The sequence below is a fragment of the Balaenoptera acutorostrata genome, chromosome 6, assembly GCF_949987535.1.
Source record: "Balaenoptera acutorostrata chromosome 6, mBalAcu1.1, whole genome shotgun sequence".
NCBI classification, from domain to species: domain Eukaryota; kingdom Metazoa; phylum Chordata; class Mammalia; order Artiodactyla; family Balaenopteridae; genus Balaenoptera; species Balaenoptera acutorostrata.
In genome coordinates, this window is record NC_080069.1 from 101,145,803 (window position 1) to 101,172,327 (window position 26,525).

Sequence of the window (26,525 nt, forward strand, 5' to 3'; positions counted from 1 at the left end):
CTGTAATACACCTGCCTTTTGACTGCATTATCAGCTTTCTTCAGATTACCTCAATGCAGATAACAAGATGCAAAAATTTTCTTGCCTACATGTGTGATGTTTGCCTTTTTATAGGTCCAGCAACTGAAGGAGTAAAGTCAGCAATGTTAACAGGTACCATTACAGGGCTGTCTGAGGTGGGTTAGTGTCAGCTTGGGACTGGTTATATAATCTACCTGTTAGGTTTACCTCCATCTAGAAAAATTAAGTGGGCACAATTAAATGTGTAGTTCAACTAATTATGCTTTTTTTAAAGATGATAACAATACAATGACATCCCTGTTATTCATAAGTTAGACTTCTAGCAACCTCCTAAAATACAGATTTTAACACAGGTAGTGATAAAAGGCCTCATGAGGAAACTATTTGTTAAAAAGCCCAAGATTTTTATTTCATAGGAGAGTCATAACTGTCTTCCAGCTTATCACAGTATCACTTACATAATTAGAATGAAATAAAACACAGGCAGACCTCAGAGATACTGCAGGTTTGGTTCCAGACCACCATAATAAAGCCAAATATCACAATAAAGTGAGTCACACGAAATTTCTGTTTCCCCAGAGTATATAAAAATTATGTTTACACTGTACTGTAGTCTTTTAAGTATACAATAGCATTATGTCTAAAAAAATGTACATACGTTAGTTTAAAAATACCTGATTGGTAAAAATGCTAACTATCATGTGAGCCTTCAGCAAACTGTAATCGTTTTGCTAGTGGCGAGCCTTGTCTCGATAGTGATGGCTGCTGACTGATCAGCGTGATTGGTTGCTGAAGGCAGGGGCAGCTGTGGCAATTTCTCAAAACAAGACAACAATGAAGTTTTGCTGCATCCACTGACTCTTCCTTTCATAGATGATTTTTCTGTAGCACGCAGTGCTGTTCGAGAGCATTTTACCCACCATAGAACTTCTTTCAATATGGGAGTTAATCCTTTCAAACCCTGCTTCTGCTTTATCAACCAAGTTTATGTAATACACTAGATCCTTTGTTGCCATTTCAACAATCTTCACAGCATCTTTACCAGAAGTAGATTTCATCGCAAGAAGGCACTTTCTTTGCTTATCCATAAGCAAAGAAAGTTAAAGTTGTATCATGAGACTGCAGTAATTCAGTTTCATCTTCAAACTCCACTTCTAAATCTAGTTCTCGTGCTATTTCCACCACATCTGCAGTTACTTCTTCCACTGAAGTCTTGAACCCCTCAAAGTTATCCATGAGGGTTGGAATCAACTTTTTCCAAACTTCTGTTAATGTTGATATTTTGACCTCTTCCCATGAAATACAAGTGTTCTTAATTGCATCGAGAATGCTGAATGCTTTCCAGAAGGTTTTCAATTGACTTTACCCATATCCGTCAGAGGGTCTGGGTAAAGTCTTACATAATAAGACTTGAAAGTTGAAATTACTCCTTGAACCACAGGCTGCAGAATGGATGTTGTGTTACAGGCATGAAAACAACATTAACCTCATTGCACATCTCCATCAGAGGTCTTGGGTGACTGGGTACATTGTCAAATAAGTCATAGTATTTTTTTTAATTAATTAATTTATTTATTTATTTTTGGCTGTGTTGGGTCTTCGTTTCTGTGCGAGGGCTTTCTCTAGTTGCGGCAAGTGGGGGCCACTCTTCATCGCGGTGTGCGGGCCTCTCACTATCGCGGGCTCTCTTGTTGCGGAGCACAGGCTCCAGACGCGCAGGCTCAGTAGTTGTGGCTCACGGGCCTAGTTGCTCCGTGGCATGTGGGATCTTCCCAGACCAGGGCTCGAACCCGTGTCCCCTGCATTGGCAAGCAGATTCTCAACCACTGCACCACCAGGGAAGCCCAAGCCATAGTATTTTGAAAGGAATCATTTTTTTCTGACCAGTAGGTCTCAAGAGTAGGCTTAAAATATTCAGTAAACCATGTTGTAAATAGATGTGCTGTTACCGAGGTTTTGTTGTTTCATTTCTCGAGCACAGGCAGAGTAGATTTAGCACAATTCTTAAGAGCCCTGGGATTTTGGGAATGGTAAATGAGCACTGGCTTCAATTTAAAGTTACCAGCTGCATTAGCCCCTAGCCATAGAGCCAGCCTGTCCTTTCAAGCTTTGAAGCCAGGCATTGAAAGTCTTAGGTGGCATCTTTTTCCAACAGAAAGTTGTTTTGTCTACATTGAAAATCTGTTTAATGTAGCCACTTTCATTATTTCTCTTTAGCTAGACCTTCTGGATAACTTGCTGCAGCTTCTACATCAGCACTTGCTGCTTCACCTTGCACTTTTACGTTCTGGAGACGGCTTCTTTCCTTAAACCTCATGAACCAACCTCTGCGAGCTTTAAACTTTTCTTCTACAGCTTCCTCACCTCTCACAGCCTTCACAGGATTGAGAAGAGTTAGGGTCTTGCTCCAGATTAGGCTCTGGCTTAAGGGAATGCTGTGGCTGGTCTGATCTTCCATCCAGAATACCAAAACTTTCTCCATATCAGCAAAAAGGCTGTTTTGCTTTCTTATCATGTGTGTGTTCACTGGAATAGCACTTTTCACTTCCTTCAAGAACTTGTCCTTTACATTTACAACTTGGCTAACTGACTCAGGAGGCCTAGCTTTCAACATACCTTCTGCACTAAGTTTAATCATTTCTAGCCTTTGATTTAAGTGAGAGATGTCTGACTCTTCCTTTCACTTGAACACTTAGAGGCCACTGTAAGGTTATTAATTGGCCTTATTTCAATATTGCTGTATCTCAGGGACTAGGGAGACCGAAGGGGAGGGAGAAGATAAGGGAACGGCTGGTTGGTGGAGCAGTCAAAACACATATGACATTTATCAATTAAGTCTGCCATCTTATATGGGTGTAGTTCATAGCACCCCAATACAATTACAATAGTAACATCAAAGATCACTGATCACAGATCATCATAAAAAACATGATAATAAAAAGTCTGAACTATTGCAAGAATTACCAAAATGACACAGAGACACAAAGTGAGCAAATGCTGTTGGAAAAATGGCGTCAATAGACTTGCTCAACACAGCGTTGCCACAAACCTTCAATTTGTTTAAAAAAAAAAAAAAAAAAAGCAATATCTGTGAAGCGCAATAAAGCGAAGCACAATAAAATGAGGCATACCTGTTGATTACAGCAGCACAGCACACTGATAATAACATATGACCACTGACATAAGAGGGACTTAGAAATAAGGTATATTTTGTTTGTTTCTAGTTTCTAAACACAGATGATTAGAACAATTTAGTGAAGGGAAAATAACTAAATACCTTGGAAGGATATCCTGTACTGTATTACAATTCAGTAACATTTAAGGTGAGCTAGTCTTCAGGAAACCAATAAATTATATTTGTAATTTATTTGTCTTCTTCATTCCAAAAAGGATTTAGGGCAATATTCCATGTTACACTATGTAAGCAAGCATTTTCCCTAAACAATACATTTAAGGAAAATTTTTATCAAAAATGCTTAAAGCTTAAAAAAAAAAAAAAAAGTGTGGGGGCTTTTAAATAAAAGCTTAATTTATTACAAAATAAAATAAAGCAAGTTATGTAAAATTTTTCATTTCCTAATGATGTTGGTTAAATAAGGTGTTACTTTATTATTAAGATAGAACTATAAGTCTTAAATTCTAGCTAAAGACCCTGATATAAAATTTACAGCAAAGTTTAAAGAAATGAAAACACTTAACTATAAATCATGTAACTACTCTTACGGTTTAAATTTCAACTATTAAATGTTAGTTAAGCTCACTATGAAGTTCTCCTGTTATCTTTAAGTTTTAGGCATAAAAGTTCCCCTAAGGCTTGCTTATGGAGTTGTTTGTTTCTTTTTGCTCTGGAACTTTGGGGCTTCTTAGTCATTCTATATCATTTATTTTCTATTTTAACTTAGTAGAGAGAAAACAAGGTAGCATACGACTTGTCTCTTCATAATTTCAAATTAACTGAAGGGTCCTCTTCCTGTAAACTTAGTCCCTGTCTACGCTTATTGTGATGAGTTTTACTTAAAGAAAATTTAAAATATTAACTATTATGATAGTTTCAGTAGGCCATATTCTGAATTTGAGTAGCTAAATAAAATTCAATATTTGGTCACATCCTAGATTATAATAAGCAATATTAATCTGGATACGTGACTAAATGGGAATCAGCTTGATTTACTGAATGCAATTTCTAAGAGATATCAAAACCTACAAAAACAGACAGATATTTATTATATTGCCAAAGTTTGGCTTCTGCCTTAAATTTAATCTGCATTCATCATAGAACCATACTATAATATCTAAAGTAAGAAAGCACTGCTTGTCAGATACGAACTTGATGAGGTTTCATTTTACGTGGAAATCCTCAAACTTACAACCTAATAATGTGTTTCTCTGAAAGCAAAGAAGTTCTGAAAATAACTACTAACTTGTTATCGTACTTAAAATATTTTTATTTTGAAGTATGTACAGTAATACTTTTTTCCTAGGGTAAATGTCACTAAACCAGAGGATTATTCACAATTTTGTTTTAGTCTCATGTATTGTAAATAAAACTTATAACAAAATAGCATATCTTGCAAATGATATTAATTAAATTAAACTTGATTATATCAGTGGGATCACAAAAGATTACTTCACTGAAAATCCTACCACCAGTCCTTTCTCCCATGCCCAAAAGGAAAAAAAAAAAAAAATCTTCTTAAAAAAGGCCAGAGAAATTCCTGGATATGATTCATCACCAACTTCAGAAGTTCTGTGGAATACTTACCCTGATATATCAGAATAGATGGCAGTATCTACAAAGTATGTCGGCAAGAGATGAAAAACCAACAGTAAGATGGCTTTGCATCCTAAGCCTTGTGTAAGCCACAGGTCTAGAACTGCTGGTATTGCTGCCCAATATGTGCCTAGAAATGGCACTGCTCCAAGGATTGCTGCTAAAGCTAATAAAGATTAAAAGAAAAAGCAACTTAACATCATCATCAAAGCAATAACAAAACAGCAGAATCTAATCACTAGCTCCTACTACTTAAAAATTTCCACCAGAACAAGTTAAACAAATACAAACTCAAATTTTAGGGGAATGATATGCCCTGTTTAACTGAATTTGCTAGTTGAATGAGGTCCAAGATCTTCAAACTGGATCATGAAAATCTTTCTGAAGTGTGTGTTTACTTCATGAATCTGTTCTTAAGCAACAAAATTTTAGTGTCCCACAGTTGTTATTCTCAATCAATGGTTAGTTAATACATATGCAGTTGGCCCTCCATATCCTCAGATGTGGAACCTGCAAATACAGAGGGCCAAAGGACCTGAGCATCCACAGATTCTGGTATCCTCAGGGGGTCCTGAAACCATACCCTCAGGGATACCAAAGGACAACTGTACAGTCCTATAATATAACTATAGAGCACTGGTCAAATATTTGTACTGATTCCAAAGCCAAATCAGAAATTAGTTTCTAAATCTCGGATAAGAACGTATATTCTTTACCTTGCTTCTTTCTAATAAAAATGAAGTGTAATTTCAATAAAAACACCAAAAATAACCCTGCTAACTGAAGGACCTTACTTTACACTCATCCCTTTCCAGAACAGTATGTGCAATTAACAAGTAATTATTTGTTATTTATGCAGTGCTTCCTATGTGCTGGGTATTGTTTTAACTACTGGGGATACAGCAATAAATAAACATTCCAAATCATATTTCTGCTCCTAATCTGGACTAGATTAGATCTCAAAATTTAGCATTTTAAATTTAAGGAAGCTGACAGTATATGTAAAATGGCTTAATGTCCCTTAAATAGAGGACAGCAGAAGTTATGATACAGTTGTTACCTGATGGTATGAAGACAATATTGATGCCAAATATAGTATGAGTCAGCCAGGTGTATAATCCGTAGAAGCCAGCCATTTTGAGGGAAGCATCAAACACCCCTCTAGAATGTCCAAAGATAAAAGGGAAAGAAAATAAACACAGTTTCATACTGTGATTCAGAAAAATCAATATTTCTAGGCTTCTGGCTACTTTATCCAAATCTGATAATAGCTTCAATTTTTCCAATGGACTGAGAATGCTGTTTTCGTTTTATTTCAGAGAAACATAAAAATCTTGTATTGAAAACTTGAAATAGATTTACTAAACTGTTCTTTAAACTTCTCTAATGAAAAGGTAACTGAAATAAAACACCTTAAAATACCCTATTCACTGAAATAACTCATCAACTCTTCACTTCTAAAGCAGATCACTCACCACCAAAATAAAGAGAAAGAAAAATAAGTGTGAATATCTTATTTCTGAGGATGTAGTTAAATTTGGAGACATCCAGGCTGTGGCAAGCCCTCCCCTCTGGGAAAAGCAAGTGAGGAATACTATAGCCGGTACTTCATCAGTCTTTCTTCTCGTTAACAAAATGTTCCCACACATCTTAAACCATGCAACCCAACCTACAAAGTAACTTCTAAAAATGCTATCAAAGAATGCAGGTCATTGGGAGAGAGTTTACCAAAAAAATCTTATTAATTCCGAAGTAAAATCAGAGAGGAAAATACAAGAGGTGTAAAAACAGACACACATATTCCGTGATTAATAGGAATGAAAATATGCAATCTCAGGTACTTCATTTTTGCTTTTCAGTTGGAATATTAAGGTAGTACTGTACAAGGAGGAGAAATAAGGAACTGCTCAGGGAGAGCACAGAGGCAGCAAATCTTAAGTTATCCCAAGGTATCACAAAGTTACAAAAACCAGAAATCTGCGGGGTGCACGGGACGCACGCTTATATACTCATGAGAGAAGGAAAAGCTGTTTGTGATTGAAAAAAGCAGAGACCGTGGCAGCAACGTAACACTGTACACACAAAAGGACACACCAAGATTTTCCAAAGCATCCCAAGAGGTGTGCTGTGAGAGTAAGTTAAACTCTGGAACCCAGTGACTCAGTCATTTCATAGGGTTCTGAGACATGGATTTGGTGACAGAGTGGCTCCCCAAATTGTGAATCCTTGTCATACTGACCAGCAGCTTTCACTCAAAAAAGTGCCATAGGCTCTCTAACAATAAGGACACAGGCTAAAGAGATACCAAAAAGACTTAAAGTAAGGGAGATAGTCCACAGGAAATATAAAAGATCTGAACAGTAACTGATTAGAAGACATGGAGGAAAAAAAGAACATGAGAGGTTCAGGTTTTAAACCTGAGGGAGAAAGAATGGCAGTGTCTCAAAGTCATGGAGAACCCCAGAATGGGAGAGGACATGGAAGAAAAGGGAATATGTTTAGTTTGGGCAGTGTTAAGTCAAAAAAGGATGATGAAAATAAATACCCTGGAGGTAGCTGGAAATAAGAGACAAGGCTTAATAGTGAACTTGGGACAAGAAATTTGAGATACACCAAATAATCATAGGAAAGGGTAAGATATCCCAAGGGGCAAGCCTAGACAGAATGGGGCAATGAGCTCTGTTCTCATAAGGGACCTAAGGACAAAGATACACCAGCCAAAGAGATAATGAAATCATTTCTCTAGTCGGAAGAAAATCACTAAAGTACACTATTCCCAGAGACCAAGGGAGAAGGAAGCTTTTGAGAATGAGGGAATAATAATATCAAATATCATGGAAAGATTAATGAGAACAAAATCTAAGAAAAAAAGTACAGAATCTGACTAGAATGGGGAAGGGGCGCTGGTGAGAAAAGATATAGATGTGATACTTCGATCAACCTTATGGTGTTTTAAAAATTTTAAGCCAAAAGTAAGTTGACATCAAAGTGCAATGGAACACCACAACTGAATCACCCCTCTAGGTGGCAAGTAAGCAAAGCTCAATCCAAAAAGGGCCACTCGTAGGAAAACAGTCTCCTTCTACCTCTGGGAATATTGACTGTTGGTAATATTCTGACTAAGGCAACTTTTAAGTAATTTTGTAGACCCTAAATGCACTATCTATTGTTCGCAGTAACTAAACATTTTCATGTATCCCAATGAGGGAAGTAAAGACAATATATTTCCCCTACCTTATGATCTGGTACACAGTTTTTTAGAAAGCAGAGAAAAATCTTCTAATAATTTACTAAGAGAATTTTTTAACTCCTTCAAATTCCTAGCCATTTTTCTCCTCTCTTTCTTCTGTATAAGTTTTATTGAACTATAATTTACCAACAATAAAACTCATCAACTCTAAGCGTATGATTCCGTGAATTTTGACAAATGTATACATTTGCATAACTACCACCAGAATCAAAATATAGAACATTAGCATCATTCCCAAAAAGTTTGCTCATGCCCTGTTATAGTGAATCCCTCCCTGAGCCCTGGTCTCTGACAGCCACTAGATATGCTTTCTGTCACTACAGTTTCGCCTTTTCTAGAATTTTGTACTAACAGAATCGTACATTACGTACCTTTTGGAAAAAAATGTGGTAAAATATACATAACATGAAACTTACTATTTAACCATTTTTAAGTGTACAGTTCAGTAGTGTCAAGTACATTCCCACTGTCATTACATAGCTTTTTGTGTTTGGTTTCTTTAACCTAGTACAATGCTTTTGAGGTTCATCCACATAGTAGTTTGTTCCTTTTAAATTGCTGAGTAGTATTCCATTATATGGATATACCACAATTTGTTTATCCATTCACCAGCTGATGGGCATTTGGGCTATTTCCAGTTTGGGGCTACTGTGAATAATGCTGCTATGAACACTTAAGCACAAGTTTTGGTCATATGCTTTCACTGCTTTTCAGTAAATGCCTTAGAGTGAAGATGCTGGGGAATATGGTATCTGTTTAACATTTTAAGAAACATTAGCAATTGTTTTTATCTCTCCATTCAGAGAAAACCTATAGTCTATGGACACCCAGCCAGAAGTTACTGTCCGCTACATCACACTACATCTCCTCAAGGTGTAAGGCTTAAACTTCATACTATGGTATTACGTGGGTGGATGCTGGCAGAAAGAACAATTCAGCTCACGAAAAGCTAAATGACAATGCATCTGGAGTCCCAAGTAACTGACCTGATACACACTTGGTGCTCAATAACAGTAGCTATTATTGGAGCTACTGTTATCAGGTATCAAGTTCACCAGTCTCATATGTATGTAGCATACAGTCTTCCTCCACTATCCACCTCAATCTTATTTTTTTTTAATATTTATTTATTTAATTTATTTATTTGGCTGCGTCGGGTCTTAGTTGTGGAACACGGGATCTTGGCTGAGGCATGCGGGATCTTTCGTTGTGGCGCACGGGCATCTCTCTTGTTGTGGTATGTGGGTTTTTCTCTCTCTAGTTGTGGCGTGAGGGCTCCAGGGCCTGTGGGCTCTGTAGTTCGTGGCACGCAGGCTCTCTCATTGAGGCGTGTGAGCTCACTAGTTGTGGTGCACGAGCTTAGCTGCCCTGCAGCATGTGGGATCTTAGTTCCCTGACCAGGGATTGAACCCGAGTCCCCTGCACTGGAAGGCAGACTCTTTACCACTGGACTATCAGGGAAGTCCCAATCTTTTCTTTTGATTGGAAGAATATCTGCGTGTGCTCCATCTTCTAGGACACTTCTTTTCAGTGACTCTTTAAAGACTGACAGTTGTTCTCTAACTACATCTCCAGGCTTTCCTAGCACTCAGCAGTTGGAGAGAATCAAATTCAGAAGACTCAGGAGGCTCTTTTCCTTCCCTCTTTCGGTAGCTCAGTCAATCTGGCTCAGCAGGCCTGATTTAGCTCAATGGATGAGACTGACACCAGCCCCTGAGCTGGAGGCTCCCCCTGTCTAACAAGGCCACATCCTCACTCAGAGACCTTCCACTGTCAGACAGTCCTATAGATGTTCCCCTGCCCCGTGCCATATGGGGACTGTCACAAGGCAGGGGTCCCCTCTACTGGAAGGCAGGCCATAGTGCACCCCATCCAGTTAGGCCTCATCTAAGCATACCTCTCTGTGAATAAAAGTTCCAAGTTCATACACAATCAGCTTTTTGTCTAAGTGTAATTATACTTGTATAATTATGACACATAAAGGTTTGTGTGTCCATGCCTCGTTTACACAACTACATATCTAACTCCTCTGTACCAGAGACTTGAATTGACTTCAAATGATTGGTTAGAATTTGAATTCTTAACCAGCGCTCTGTCTTTATCCTTTATAAACTCTGAGATGAAACTGTTATTTTCACAAGTTTTTTACTTCAGCTCTCAGCTCCCTCTCATTTCTGACCGAAAGAGTATTTATGTTACTTTTCCAAACTGAGTGAGAGAGAACTAGCCAGCCAATTCAGGATTTCATCAGATGACCTGCTTTTAATGGAGTGAGACTTGAAGCAAGGACATGGGTGGGGAGAATGAAAAACCATAGTCAAGAAGCTCTGTGCCCTCAGGGTACACAGGGCCCTAGACCGCAAACAAGTAGGAAGCACAGTCTAAGGGAAAAGAAAGAAAAGGAGAGTAAAGAGTCCACAATCAAATTCTGCCTACTCCTGACATTTCCTTACACTGGTTCTGCCCTCTTTTCTTTCTAAAGGTCAGATAGGAAGACTCTAAGACTATCATTCCCCAGGAAACAGCAGTAGTCTACCCTCACTGCCACACACTGCACCTCAAGTAGAAGGTGAGCTAGTGGAGAGGGCAGGCATGTTCAGAGACCCCGCGTATAAAATGACCAATCAGGAATCCCTTCATTACAACCCCCTCCCTTTCCTGATTCACTAGCCACCCCAGAGACCCAGCTCCACAGTAAAAGGTACAGGAACTTGGTTGACACTGGATTTCCATTCCAGAGGGGAATGGTCACGCTGTGCACGCAGACCTAGCGTGCTGGTGAGGGGCTCAGGGAGAGCTGCTCCCATAGACGCCTTCCGTCCCCGCTGGAAATAACTGTGAATCACACACACAAGCGTACGACCGTGGCATCACATTAAATCGTGAGGAGTCCTTGGAAGCAGTAAATACTAATTCAATATTTTTATATAATTAAGTACATTGTTCTGTGTCTTTGACAATGCCTACCGATCATGGATACTTACTCTAGTGCTAATTAAAAAAATCAACAAGAGGTTGTTTCAATTACATACGCAAATAGCAAACATTTGTATCTCAACACTAGCTCTATTATGAGCCTTATTAAAATGAATTTAGCAATTTTTAAAGCACCACAAAGAGAAACTAAATACAAGACAAAGTTTTTAAAAGTCATTTCCCTTGGAAACTTGAAGCAAAGGTTTAAGCTTATTAAACTGATCTTTAATCAAGTAGGTTAAAAAGGCATTATATTTACTGACTTGGTTATTATTTAAGAACTCTACTAATTTAATTTTCCCAAACATGCATAAGAGATTCTGCCTCTCTATTTCAGCGTTAGGAGATCTCTTCAAATAAATGAAAATATATTTTCTTACAGCTTCAAACTCTTCCTTATACATTTTAATTTAAACAAATAATGTTTATAACCTTAAATCCACAAGAATTTCTTACTAATGAATATTTAATATTTCCAGTAAAAACTGGAAATACTGATTTACTAAATGATCGATGCTGATTTTTTTTTTTTAACCCAAATACTTTTAATTCTGCAAAACTGGAGGGTAGAGGTGGGAAGCATGTTCACCGAAAATCTCACAGTACATACATTCTCCCATCAAATTCATCACTAGGACTCCCACCCACCGGCCCTGAAAAGCTGTAATCCCACAAGCAAGAGCCCTACCCGTGTGCATGCACTCATGTGAAAATATCACACACACTAAATTGCACTGAGGCCGTGACAACATGCAACTTAGTAATGTGCAATATCTCCACCAGAGCAAGCAGAATTGAGCATCGGGGGAGAAGGGTGTGATGCAAACATTCAGGACACAACATGCTCTAAGGGGAGGAAAATGGTTTGGGGGCAACGGATGCATGCCACTAACTCAAAAATTCATGAAATGAAAACCCAATCACAAATGTATTCAGTTTAGAAGAATACTCATTCAGAATGGAGAAAAATAACTAAGGTTCAGAAATTCAATGAGACAGTGATTATCTAGTAGCCACATATTTCAGAAGGCAAAGCTTGAAGAACAAAGACACTTTCACTGTCTGGACATGCAGTTAACTACCAATTTCAATTCCACTTTTAACTTATTAATGGATCATATAAAATGAGTTTAATAATTCACTTAACTGCAACATTGATGACAACTAATGACTGATGCTTATAAAACCTGACATCACTGATAATTTACACACTAAACTTCAGTCTCAGGGCATTATGATAATATTTTCATGATCATTTGTATAATATTTTCCCTCTTAAAATCTTTCTCCATGAAGAAACACATTCCATCTTGAACATAACCCTTAAGAATGAAAAAACTGACAGGAGCTTGTAGAACTAGAACTCACTGTTATCTTACATATATGAGAAAGTTCTTCAGAGGTATCTATGTAAGACTGTATATTTTAAGTCTTGAATTTGACCCAGTAAAGAAATAAAAAGCACTCAGACTGCGAAAAATCAACCTGAATTACAATCTATAATTTATATAACTTGATATAGCTGTGGTTAGAAAAATGGCCCAGCCTATAACAAGTTATCTCGTCTGTACCATATTTTTCAGACTCACAGAAATCTATCAATTTTGACAACAATTAGGATTGTAGTGTTGGTTGTTAATTTTTTTTCTGTATTAAAAATAAGTCCTCTGTCATGATGATGGGCAAAATGTTCAACTGCTCTGAATGGGCTGAATGAAAATAGCCTTTCTGAACATCCATCTTACATAAAGCTATATTTTAAAACATGAAAGCTCTAAGATAAAAGTGGCCTGAAACATGCATGTTTGGAAACAATCAGCTAAATTTAGGTATGAATGAAAATGGAACCTAATCAGTCCCAGTTGCCATTACAATCTTTTTCTGTAGGTGGGGAATTTTGAAGTGTGTCCATATTTCATTGGAGATCAAAGAAGCCTAACTAAAAGAATTGTGGGCTGACTCACACGATAACTTCTTTTTGAAAGGGCTATTTTATCTTGAAGATTATGAGTTTGGAGGAACTAAGGTGATTGGCAGTGGAAAGAATCAGAACATGTGAAATTCCTTAAAAATTTATTGACTTAAATAACTTTGTGTTACACATAATTAAAAAAAACCCTTTACACTTTGGAAAAAAAAAAAAAAAAAGTCCTCTATGTGACTTTTACCACAATAAAAAAACATTAACCTTTGCTGTGCACCTGAAACTATCACAACATTGTTAATCAGCTATACTCCAATACAAAATAAAAAGTTAAAAACAAATTAAAAAAAATAAGATAACAAAATGAATGGTTTTTGTATACGTTAGAACCAAGACATGGGCTATTCTTTTTTTTTTTAAACAAGATTCTCCCTTTTTTTTTTTTTTTTAATTTTATTTATTTATTTATTTATTTATGGCTGTGTTGGGTCTTCGTTTCTGTGCGAGGGCTTTCTCTAGTTGCGGCAAGTGGGGGCCACTCTTCATCGCGGTGCGCGGGCCTCTTACTGTCGCGGCCTCTCTTGTTGCGGAGCACAGGCTCCAGACGCGCAGGCTCGGTAGTTGTGGCTTACGGGCCCAGTTACTCCGCGGCATGTGGGATCTTCCCAGACCAGGGCTCAAACCCGTGTCCCCTGCATTGGCAGGCGGATTCTCAACCACTGCACCACCAGGGAAGCCCCCGGGGCTATTCTTATAGTACATAATTAGTGTGTACAATCCCAAGAAGATAAAGCAAATCTAACCTGTGAAAAGACATATATTTCCTCATATCTATGTAGATGACTGTATACTCTCTAACCTCAAATTCCTTCCTGAACCAAAGACCTAATTTTTTAAAAAAATTTTTATTGAAATATAGTTGACTTACAATGTTCTGTTAGTTTCAGGTGTAAAGTGATTCAGTTATACATATATATGAATATATATATTCTTTTTTACATTCTCTTTCATTATAGGTTATTACAAGATATTGAGTATAGTTCCCTGTGCTATACAGTAGGCCCTTGTTATCTATTTTATATAGTGTGTGTATTTTATTAATTCCAAACTCCTAATTTAACCCTCCCCCCACCTTGGTAACCATAAATTTGTTTTCTATATGTTTTGTAAATAAGTTCATTTGCATCCTTTTTTTTAGAGTCCACGTATAAGCGATATCATGTGATATTTGTCTTTCTCTGCAAAGAACTAAATTTTTAGCTGCCAGCCTCATGTGTCCATGTGAATAGTCTTAACAGTACCACGAATTTAATTCATCATCTTCTGTTCCAACCATCTTCTGGAAGAAGGCATCATCGTATACCAGAAGAATGTGTGATCTCAATCAGCTGGACTTAGGTGCAAATCACAGCTCTGCTTACCAGTTCCACCATGACATTAAAGAATAATCTTTAAAACAAAGGAGGTGGCATATTTGGTATGAAAAAAAAAATGACTCAATGACAGACATTTAGAGGATGGTCAGCCGTGCTAGTAAAGGTTACTTCAGGAAAAAGAAGTATCTTTCTTGAAGTTCTTTATGGACAAGCTAGATACTTTTCTGTAAGACTTGGCTTAAGTCACACTGACTAGAGGATTATGGCAGCCTTTGATATGGCTGATTCCATAGCTTTATCCTATTGGGAAGATAGAAAGTTATTTTTCCTTTTTGGTAAAGCATTTGCATAAACTTTTTTGAGACAGATGTCACTTAGATACACTAAAGTTAATCTATTGATAGATTAATAAAGATGATAACCAATGGTCAAATAGGCTTAGAAGGGATGCTAAAACCAGCAAGTATCTTTCCTGAAGACAACTTCACCCTGAAAGCTGTTACAGTAGACAACATACTCCCAAACTTAGAATATTTACATGGATGGCTCCATGTGGATACCTGGGAGCACCAAAGGGGATAAGAGCTTTTTTGGTTTTAATCCCACCTACTGTCCAATAAAGTAGGAGGAAAAACAGAAAACCTAGCAAAGTTTCCAGAGAAAATATATTTTAGGTGCATGCATGCTATTTGAATGTAACCAAGGGTTTTCCAAAGATCAAAGTGGTATCCGCACCAGCTGTTGCATGAACACAGTGAAAAAATAAGCCAAAATCAGTCAGACAGAATCATCAGGTCAAATCAAGATTTCTGTGGCAGACTAGTTTCAAGAAATTACCATTTTCTTAAAAGTATATGGAAACAGAAATGCCAACCAAAGATTCACTATTCAAGAGAAGCTTTAGACCGCCTAACAGCTTATTAGAAAAAGGAGCTCTAATGGATAACATGAGGATTTCATTTGAGTAGCTATTCATAAGAAGTCAAAATGAAGTAGAGTCTTATTAATGAGTTAGAGCAATGAGTGACAAAGTTTTGGGAAGGAGCTGAGACAAGGCTGCAAAAGGCCTCTCCCTACCTGACATGATGAAGAGGAAAAAGAAAAAGAAAAAGGCATCAGTGACTTGGAAAAAGGATATGAAGAATAAAAGCTGAAGAATCATCTCATTCAGAAATCAAGTCTGCAATACATAGACCCCAGAAGACATGATGGACATTTCTGGCTGGAACCTGCGACACACACAGAGCCCGTGACTTGGGAATAACCCCACATTTTGCATTTCCGGTATCCAAACTACCCTCTGCAGAGGGCACAGCCTGGCTGCAGAGGGACAGAGGAAGAAACAGGAAGGCCACCTCCTCTCCTCCCCAAGCAAAGCTAGAATTCCTGAGAATACAAGGAGGGTTCTGAGAGAAGCTGAGGTGTACGTGTGGTGCAGGAGGGGCTTCTCCCGAGCAAATTACGTGGCGATTAAGAGCTGAAGCAAGGGCCTGGGGACAGGCCATTAGACTTCTGTACATCACAGGCTTGAGAGTAGGATATTGAAACTGTTTTACACTATCCTCTCAAAGGAGATGTTAAAAATTTGAAAATACCAGCGTCCCTCACTAGCTTAGCACTGAATGTTACCAGGAAGGCTCAAGACAGAAAAATGGGCCTCTCATGGAGAGCAGTTTCTGAAGGAAGTAAGAACAGCATAAATCTTATCCCTACCTGATAGCTTCTTCCACAGACTGGCCAATAATATTAGAAGAAGGACCTGGCTGAGATAGTGGTGTCAGGCTTATCACCCACTTCACTGGCTTGTAGTACTCATCACTGGAACTTAACAGATAAAATAGTGTGGTCAGGAAAATTATCTGCAAAACAAAGGACAGTACCTCCTAAAATATCACATTTGGAAACTACAGGAAGGAAACATAAATGGAACCAAGAACACGCTTTACTGCAGAAGGAGTGTGACATGTACTCATCTGTGGGTACGTACCAGAGACAGAACAAAGTTGAGGAGGGCAGTCCCGCTGTAGAAGAGGATGGTCAGGAGCGTGGTGACAGTGGTGAAGAGCAGGCTCACGTTGCGGCTCATAACGATCCACAGAGACTCTAAGATCTGGCGAGGAGGGAAGGCTAAATATTAGAACTAGTCCTCAGGAAAGAAGTTTCTACAGCTACCTAGTGTGCTCTTCATGTAGTGTTTTAGTACCATAAACTGAAACGACAAGAACTGAGTATTATTTTATCTGAAAACATTTGAATGTTGATTAGTAAGGAAAATGGTTAAGTAAGTTATGGTGAATGTACTACAAATAATAACAGGCAGCCATTAAAACATCTCTATTATAACACAGAAAAATATTTTATGATACAATGCTAAGTTTAAAGAACAGGACAAAAAAGCTTATTTATAGCATGATTGTAACTATGAAAATGGCACGCATAGAAAAAATACCTACAAAAGAATATGCCAGAATGCAACCTGTAGTTGTATGTAGCTTGTAGGACCACAAGCACAGGCCATGAAATTCTAACATTAGCCTGATTAGCTATACCTCCCCCACCGACTTGCCATCTTCAACTTAGAACCAACAACAAACACAAAAGCGTCACTTCAATGACTTCACTAAAGTCACAATAAAAGAAATGAACAGATGGGGTCAGAGCTCTGCAGCTGAAAACCTTTCCTCAGATAGATAATGACCCTATATCAAGACGTACTGAGTTCATCTGATCCATCACCTGCAAATTCACTAGAAGCAGATGTTAATACATGTTAAATATTACTGAAAGAAGAGGTATCATATCTATAACACACCTACGTGTTTTCACGTAGGTGTGTTATAGATATTTCCTATCTCTTCATGAACTTAAAGTTCCATATGATAATGTCTGTTCTATTATTCTCCCCAAGAGGACTATCCTTCCTCTTAATGAAAAACAAGGAAGCAAGATGATCAGAAAAACACCTTCCATTATAGTTTTCAAAATGCTCACATAAACCTCACAGCAATGCAGTGAGGGAAGCAATGTCGATGATATCATCTTTATTTTACAGATATACAAACTGAAGCTCAGAGATTTTTTAAAACTTGCCCAAGGGCATGAAGCTAATAAGCGGAACTAGAGCTGGGACCAGAACTCCTAATGGCTCGTTTTATTTTGGTGCCCTTTTCAAAAGAGAAATTCTGTTTTTTGTCATATGCTCAAGTTATACCATCTCTTCCATGAAAGGCCTATCCATTCCTTTCCTACCTCAAATGTACCACTTATAAAGGCATATTTTGTTGTCCTCAGCATTTCTTGCAAACCTCAGCTCAGCCTTCATAAGAGGACTTTGGCAGGCTAGTTTCATTTACAATAACTCCTTACATAAAATCTTGAAAATGCTTCACGATGCCTACAAAAATATGCATGATTGACTGTTTGACCTTATGGGATAAAGAATGAATGAATAATGCCACTGATTCTAAGAAACAACCCAACAATGCCCTTACTTGTGATTTTTACAAACATTCTTTTGGGGAATTCAGTCACTTTGGAATTTTTATCAAAAAAATTTTTAAATAGTTTCTGGGTCATACTGATAGGAAATACTCTGTGGTAATTCTTAAGAAATTAACTGAATACATTAATTGTAGACTGGTAGTCACCAACAATCCAGTAACTTTTCTATGTACTCAAAGGGATTAGGAAGAAAGGTTCAGAAAAGAAGAAAGAGATGCTGGGTATTATAAAACCAAAAAATTCAATCAAGGGCTGACCTTGACAGTTCCTTAGAATTTATTCTGATGAGATAGGTGGTGATATTAAAGAATGTGACTTTTTTTAATACTGTATAACAAAATGTGTCAATATTTAGAATATATATATTAGATATTAGTGAACCAATATTCCAAATGACCAGTGCACATTACAAAATCATGTAAGGGTAGAAGATCCATTCCTAGCCAAGATAGATCAAGGGACCTTAACATAAGAGAGTAGAAAAAGTTCACTGATACGGTTTCAAATTCTACACTGCAACTAACCTTTAAGAAATACCATTTGTTGAGTTTTGGTGTAGTATCAAAGAATAGTCACGATGATCTGAAAAGGTTATTAAAAGACCACCCTCTTTTCCAGCTACATATCTGTGTGAGGCTAGATTTCCTCATATACGTCAACCAAAACAACATATTCCAACAGACTGAATGCAAAAACAAATATGAGAAACCAGACATTAAACAGGTTTGCAAAAATGTAAAGAAAGCCACTCTTCACACTAAATCATTTTTTTTGTTTTGGAAAATGGTTATTTTTCAGACATCACAAGCATGTTCTTCATGTCAACAAGTAACGTTATTTTTTAGTGAATTGATAAATATGTTTAAAGTTCTCAGTTTTAACTGCTAATACAATAAGTATCAACAGAACCCCCATCAGCAAAAGCTCTTCGGAGTCCTCACACCAAAATGTGAGAGCCACTGGGCCACAGAAAACAGAGGGAAGGGATTAGCAAAAACAACATTCTTAGAACTGAAGGACACGAATTTCCAGATGTAATTTCAAACTGTTGTATCTACACTAGGCGATTGGGAGAAACGGAAAATGTGAGTGCAGGGATGGGTGAAGGGACTGGGTGAAGGGACAAAAGGAGTCATAAGAAAACCCCAAGGGAGCTGTAAGGAAGCACTGAGGGACTTGTATCTTCATCTTCCATGTTAGGAAGCCAAAAGATAATATTGTAAAACCAAGAAAGAGCAGCATAAACATTATTTAAGAAATTTAGAGGTAAATACACAGAGAAAGCTAAAAGAATTGAGAGCTCTTTTTGGAGAATGAGACTGAAGTGGGGAAGCACAGAGCAGGGGCACTGCTATTTTTTATTAAAAACCTTAAAACATTTTTGACCTTTCAGCTATGGTCATCTATTATTTTGATAAAAATTAAATTTTAAAAATATCTAGCACAGCAAACCTCCACTTTTATTAACATGATGAGAGTTACAAGTTTATTCACAAGAGAAGTCTTCTCATCTCTGTGAAAAGCCACAGACCAAGATACCTCACAAAGTATGCTATGGAATGAAGAACAGTTGTTGAAACTTGGCAACACGGCAAGCTGTTCCTTGCTGCCTTTGATCCTTTGGTAAACGAGGCAGAGGTGGGTGGCGCATGAGGGAAGGACGGGTGGGATGATAATAAGCGAAGCCTTTAAACATCCAGTCTCTCTAATGTGACCGGAACCATGTTTCCATCTGCCAAAGGGCTTCACCCACCAAAGGTGGCTCCCTCTCTAGTGTTCCAACTGGGGACATTCTGGTCAGCCTAGGGGACCAGGATACCATCTCAGAATCTGAGAGCCACGGCATCACGTGTGCTACCTGAGTCAGCATCTCTTGGTTACTCTTCAACCACAGAGGAGGCATCAGGGGAGCTACACCTGAGGCCTATGGCTTTTGGACATCTTTCTAGTGCATTTCGAACTCTCCAAACTGTAAATGTCATGGCATTAAAAACAGGGTACCGAAAGGCCTTTCAGTGTGTGAAGAAAACCGGGAATTAGAGTTTCTGTTTTTGTTTCTAAGTCCAGTTTAACTATAAATACTACTTCTTACCGAAAGAAATGTCTCAATGTTCTCATGGACAAAGGAAGCGATATCCTGCCAGTCCAGAATGTCTCCCAGCCAGCTATTCTGACGACTTATGTGCATCTTTTGTCCTTTGAGCCTTCCAGAGTGCGTTACATTCTATGAAATAGAACAGTTCAGACGTGAAATCTCCATCTTAACCTAAAGAATAGGAGGTATAAATAGCCTATTTTGTTTTAGGTCCACTTGAGCAATTTAGTAAGTACACAAAGGTGAAAAACTTTGTATTATTAAAGAAATCAACAAAGAACTCCACTGAAAGACCTGAAATATATTTTTCTGTTTACATTCTAGTTACTGTGTCTCAGCCTAGCTTAAATGCTTCCCTTCTAAGTATGTTCATGAACACACTTTACTCGTCAGTATGTTCAACTGAACACGAACGCAGCATATACTTTCATCTTACTTTTCCCTTTTAGCCCCCTCTAACCTTTCTCTTGGTCTCCCAGTTTTGCTTTTTTCCCTCCTTTGCTCATCTCCCTTATAACTCCTCCATACATGCTAAAGGAAGCAGAGGGGAAATAAGAATATGAAAAAGTACAGCTAAAACCAATACAATGTTATATGTCAATCATATCTCAATAAAACAGGGGAAAACAAGGGTCGGGGGGAATCTAACTTGTCTATCTGGAAGAGAATTACATTGGCAGAAATGCAGGAATAACAGATTTGAAAGAGTGATGTATAAACAAAGTGACTGGTAAGGTTAAAATTTAGAAATAGAAGTAGATTCTTAACAGTCTTGTGTTTCCATTCTCACACTTCTTTCAAACAGCACTGTGATGCCAGCCTTCATTATGCAATGAAGACATTAGGTCCTAGTAAAAGAGGTAAAGAAAGCAATGCACTTACCCACTTACAAACCTATGCTTTTAAAACACTGACCCCCCTGGACCATAAGTGAAGCTCAAAGGGGGTGAGGGACAGTAAAAGCTGTTTGTCTGTAAGCAGAAGCCCCAGAGTCAGCAGAAGAAGTGGATACAACCTTTCCAATAGTCTGGCTCTTCAGCAGATATCTACCCAGAGATCCCCCAGTTAGTTTTAACTCCCAGTTTTGGAAACCCACAAAAACCATCACTGTTCCTTCGACTCCTCCTGGAGCAAGAGTACACAATGCCAAACAGGTCACTGAGCAACAAATTCAAATTTAAATCAAGCCCTCCTACCCCCAAACCCCAAGTTAAGAGATTTATTTATGTTTCTCTTCTGTTTAGATCAACTCTGGGAAAACCCAAGCACGAACTCTGCCCCAGTCTATCTCCTTCCCCTGGATGGGCATCTTCCACAGCACAGCTCCTAATGGCCCACAGGCCTTGCCAACACAGTGTATACAACAGCCCAGCACAACTAGCTGCTTTCAAACCATCATTTTTATATTTAATGAAAAATGATACTATTTTTCTTCATAAATTCTGAAATAGGAGTACATCAGCACAAGTAGCATTAAAGGTTTATTTAAAATAAAATAAATATCTCTAAACTTTTGGATCTATTTTCACTTCCTCAAAGAGAAAAGTTCTTAGTCTGGAGCTGTATTGTCCCAAATAGTAGCCACTACCCACATATGGCTACTAAGTACCTAAAATGTGGCTAGTCCAGAAACTGAGATGTGCTGTTAGTGTAAATGATAAACTGGATTTCTAAGACTTAGAATGGAAAAAATTATATATATATATATATATATATATATATATATATATATATATATATATAATCTCATTAAATTTTTTTTATTCATTCCATATGGAAATGACATATATTGGGTATACTGGGTTAAGTAAAATACATTATTAAAATTAATTTCACCTGTCCTAGTTTTTTTTTTAATGTGGCCACTAGAAAAATTAACATTACATGTATGACTTGCATTCATTACATTTCTACTGTACAAATCTGGTCTAGAGGATGGGATGCTGTTGATGGTAATGAACAGAGGATGTAATACTGATACACCAGAGAGACTGGTGGGTTCTGCCATGGAGACTAATCATCAATTCAAGCTGACTTTTAGTGACCTGAGGTTTAAGAACTTGCAGCTTAAAAATGTCAATAAATGAAATCCCAATGTTAACACAATCCTACCTAGTCAATGATTCCATAAAATAAAAGGACACTATTAGTTTACAACTGAAATCCTTAGCTAAAATAACTTACCTTTACAAACCAAGAATGATACAGTCTGTCCCAAAGTTCTAGTACTTGCTTTTCAATTACGGCAGTATTGTTCACCTTATCTCCAAGAATTTTATGAAGCTGGAAGAAATACAGATATAATCTGGGTTAATATTTCAGGCAACAATCCAGTAAAATTAATACATGCTGGGTCTTTATATTTGTTCCAAATCAAACTAAAATGTTCCAGCCTATTTAATTGCCTCTAACCACATTATGTTCTTTCCTTAAACTCTACTCCTCAATATCCCCACTAAATTGCCTCTCTCCCGTCTTTTTACTTCTTTTTTCTTTCCTTTATTCTTAGGTCTCTAAGAGAGCTTCTTTAGGCTTTAAGAGAATGAAGCCATGCTTACTGACTTTTCTGATCTTACCTGCCCTCAGTCTTCTCTGCTAGCTCACCGTTCTGAGTTTCAAAAGCTTAAGTGCTGCAGGAATCTACCTTTGGTCCTCTTCTAGCTATATTCTCTCCTTAGGCCATGTTATGGGCTTAATTGTGTCCCCCGCCCCTAAATTCTTATGTTGAAGTCCTAACCGCCAGTACCTCAGAATGTGACTGTATTTGGAGATAGGGTCTTTAAGGAGGTAACCAAATTAAAATGAGATCATTGGAGTAGGTCCTAATTCAATATTACTGTGTTCTTATAAAAAGAGGACATTAGGACATAAACACACATGGAGGGAAGACCATGTGAAGACAAAGGCCATCTATAAGCCAAGCTGAAAGAGGCCTCAGAAGAAACCAATTCTGCTGACTCCTTGATCCTGGACTTGTAGCCTCTAGAACTGTGAGAATATTAATTTATGTTGTTGACGCACAGAGTTCATGGTACTTTGTTATGGCAGCCCTACCAAAACTAATACAGTTCATCTCTACCAATCATATGGGTACTATCTGATATTCAAACTTCCACCTACAGCCCATATCTCTCCCTTGAGCTCCAGCTATGTATGTCCGATTGTACGTCTACTTAAGATATTTAATATGCCCTGAAACAGAATTACCAATCTACATGCAACACCTACACCCCACTACCACCTCCAATTCTTTTCATCTAAGTGTACAGCTATCCTTCTAGTTGGACAAACCAAAAACTTCCTTCCCTTTCACTCCATAACCAATCCATGAGCAATTCATGTCAAGACAACCTCAAAAACATATCCCAAATATGACAATGTCTCTCAATTTCCACTTCTACAATCTTAGTCCAACTCATCAACATCTCACCTGGACTATCAGAATAATCTTTCAATTGGTCTCCCTGCCTTCTTCATTCTTGCCCACTTCTCCATAAAGCAGCCAAAATGAGCTTTCAATATCCTAAATCTGGTCATATCCCTGTTTTAAAGTCCTTTGTAGCTAAATTAAAATCCCAAGTTCTTTATGACCTAAAGGCTTGTCTCATCACCTCATTCCCTATTCCAGCCACAATGACCTTTCTTTCCCTCATTCAAGCTCCTTCCCATCTCAGGGCCTCTGAATTTTCTACGCCCTCAACTTGAAACATTCTTTTCGCAGACCTTCATAAATTGCCAGCTTCTCACCATTCAAGTCTTAGTGAAAACATTACCTTCTCGGAGGCATTCTCTGGCCATTCTAGCTAAAGCATCACTTGGAGTTACTCTCTACCACATCACTCTGTTTACTCTGGTCACAGCACTTTCAGATCTGAAACTTTTATTTGTTTGCACGTTTAATGCTTGTCTCCTTTCACCCGGAATGTAAGGCTCCAGGAGAGTTGTAACTCTTTCTGGTTTACTGCTTTTCGCCAGCATTTAGAACAGTGCCTGACATGTTTGTGCACTGGCTGTCACTTTCTTCATTCTCGTCATCAGAGAAGGGACAGAGGAAATGTGCTCATTACTTATTCTCTTGCTGTATCAGGGCAGTATCTCTAGGCACAAATTTTAGAAAGAGAATACAAGTAGAAAGGATAGTTAAAGCAAGGATGTTGCATGACAAAAGTAAACTGAATATTGAGAAAATAGTAAACTGGGAGGTCTGAGTAGAACCCAAACAATGCATAGAGGACATGGGAGATACGGCTGACAAAGCAGGCTGAGGGCAGACAGACAGGAACCCTCTCTGTTCATATCTGAACACACCCTATAAAAAACTCTTTTCCTTTCCTGAGTGTAACATTTTTTTCCCTAGTTTTGACCCCTTCTACACTTTAGTTCTTAGGACCCAATTCTTACATGATTCTTAGCTGGATAAGATCTGAGCTTATTGGAAAGCTACCTCTGCAATTTCAATGGTTCTTTTTTTTTTAAACAATTTTACTGAGATATAACACACACCTTAAAATTCAACCATTCTTTTATATATATATCACTTTTTTTTTTAACATCTTTATTGGAGTATAATTGCTTTACCATGTTCTGTTAGTTTCTGCTGTATAACAAAGTGAATCAGCTATATGTATACATATATCTCCATATCCCCTCTCTTATGCGTGTCCCTCCCACTCTCCCTATCCCACCCCCCTAGGTGGTCACAAAGCACCGAGCTGAGCTCTCTGTGCTATGCAGCTGCTTCCCACTAGCTATCTATTTTACATCTGGTAGTGTATATATGTCAATGCTACTCTCTCACTTCGTCCCAGCTTACCCTTCCCACTCCCGTGTCCTCAAGCCCATTCTCTACGTCTGCGTCTTTATTCCTGCCCTGCACATAGGTTCATCAGAACTGTATTTATTATTTTAGATTCCATACATATGTGTTAGCATACAGTATTTGTTTTTCTCTTTCTGACTTACTTCACTCTGTACGACAGACTCTAACTCCTTCCACCTCATTACAAATACCTCCATTTCATTTCTTTTTATGGCTGAGTAATATTCCATTGTATATATGTGCCACATATTCTTTATCCATTCATCTGCCGATGGATACGTAGGTTGCTTCCACGTCTGGGCTATTGTAAATAGTGCTGCAATGAACACTGCAGTACATGACTCCTTTTGAATTACGGTTTTCTCTGGTTATATGCCCAGTAGTGGGATTGCTGGGTCATATGGTAGTTCTATTTTTAGTTTTTTAAGGAACCTCCATACTGTTCTCCGTAGTGGCTGTATCAATCTACATTCCCACCAACAGTGCAAGTTTTCTCCACACCCTCTCCAGCATTTATTGTTTCTAGATTTTTTTGATGATGGCCATTCTGACCGGTGTGAGATGATACCTCATTGTAGTTTTGATTTGCATTTCTCTAATGATTAATGATGTTGAGCATCCTTTCATGTGTTTGTTGGCAATCTGTATATCTTCTTTGGAGAAATGTCTATTTAGGTCTTCTGCCCATTTTTGGATTGGGTTGTTTGTTTTTTTGATATTGAGCTGCATGAGCTGCTTGTATATTTTGGAGATTAATCCTTTGTAAGTTGCTTCATTTGCAAATACTTTCTCCCATTCTGAGGGTTGCCTTTTCTTCTTGTTTATGGTTTCCTTCTTGTGCAAAAGCTTTTAAGTTTCATTAGGTCCCATTTGTTTATTTTTCCTTTTATTTCCATTTCTCTAGGAGGTGACTCAAAAAGGATCTTGCTGTGATTTATGTCATAGAGTGTTCTGCCTATGTTTTCCTCTAAGAGTTTGATAGTGTCTGACCTTACATTTAGGTCTTTAATCCATTTTGAGTTTATTTTTGTGTATGGTGTTAGAGAGTGTTCTAATTTCATTCTTTTCCATGTAGCTGTCCAGTTTTCCCAGCACCACGTTTCTCCATTGTACATTCTTATCAAAGATAAGGTGACCAGGGTTTCCCTGGTGGCGCAGTGGTTAAGAATCTGCCTGCACTCCCTGACTTCAGACTATATTACAAAACTACAGTAATCAAGACAGTTTGGTACTGGCACAAAAACAGAAATATAGATCAATGGAACAGGATAGAAAGCCCAGAGATAAACCCACGCACATATGGTCACCTTATATTTGATAAAGGAGGCAAGCATATACAGTGGAGAAAAGACAGCCTCTTCAATAAGTGGTGCTGGGAAAATTGGACAGGTACATGTAAAAGTATGAAATTAGAACACTCCCTGACACCATACACAACAATAAACTCAAAATGGATTAAAGACCTAAGTGTAAGGTCAGACACTATCAAACTCTTAGAGGAAAACATAGGCAGAACACTCTATGACATAAATCACAGCAAGATCCTTTTTGACCCACCTTCTAGAGAAATGGAAATAAAAACACAAATAAACAAATGGGACCTAATGAAACTTAAAAGCTTTTGCACAGCAAAGGAAACCATAAACAAGACCAAAAGACAACCATCAGAATGGGAGAAAATATTTGCAAAGGAAGCAACTGACAAAGGATTAATCTCCAAGATTTACAAGCAGCTCATGCAGCTCAATAACAAAAAAACAAACAACCCAATCCAAAAATGGGCAGAAGACCT

At 37.9% G+C, this 26,525-nt stretch overlaps 1 protein-coding gene and 1 non-coding gene across 5 annotated transcripts in view; one reads left to right on the forward strand and one right to left on the reverse strand.

Moving 5' to 3' along the window:
* Positions 1–26,525, reverse strand: part of TMEM245 (transmembrane protein 245) — a 103,618-nt gene that overhangs the window by 15,404 nt on the left and 61,689 nt on the right. For 3 of the 4 annotated variants that reach the window (XM_057548631.1, XM_007178240.2, XM_007178239.2), the window contains 6 exons: positions 22,099–22,197; positions 19,912–20,043; positions 16,306–16,428; positions 16,032–16,177; positions 5,853–5,953; positions 4,784–4,958 (listed from right to left, as the gene is read on the reverse strand). In XM_057548631.1, the coding sequence (XP_057404614.1) occupies positions 4,784–4,958; positions 5,853–5,953; positions 16,032–16,177; positions 16,306–16,428; positions 19,912–20,043; positions 22,099–22,197 (776 nt within the window). Of the gene's footprint in view, positions 1–4,783; positions 4,959–5,852; positions 5,954–13,162; positions 14,392–16,031; positions 16,178–16,305; positions 16,429–19,911; positions 20,044–22,098; positions 22,198–26,525 lie in introns of those variants that run through there. The other variant, XM_007178242.2, reaches the window with a different exon arrangement.
* Positions 12,684–12,756, forward strand: LOC114237170 (small nucleolar RNA Z40). The gene has a single exon (XR_003622921.1). It is a non-coding gene; the product is annotated as a small nucleolar RNA Z40 (small nucleolar RNA).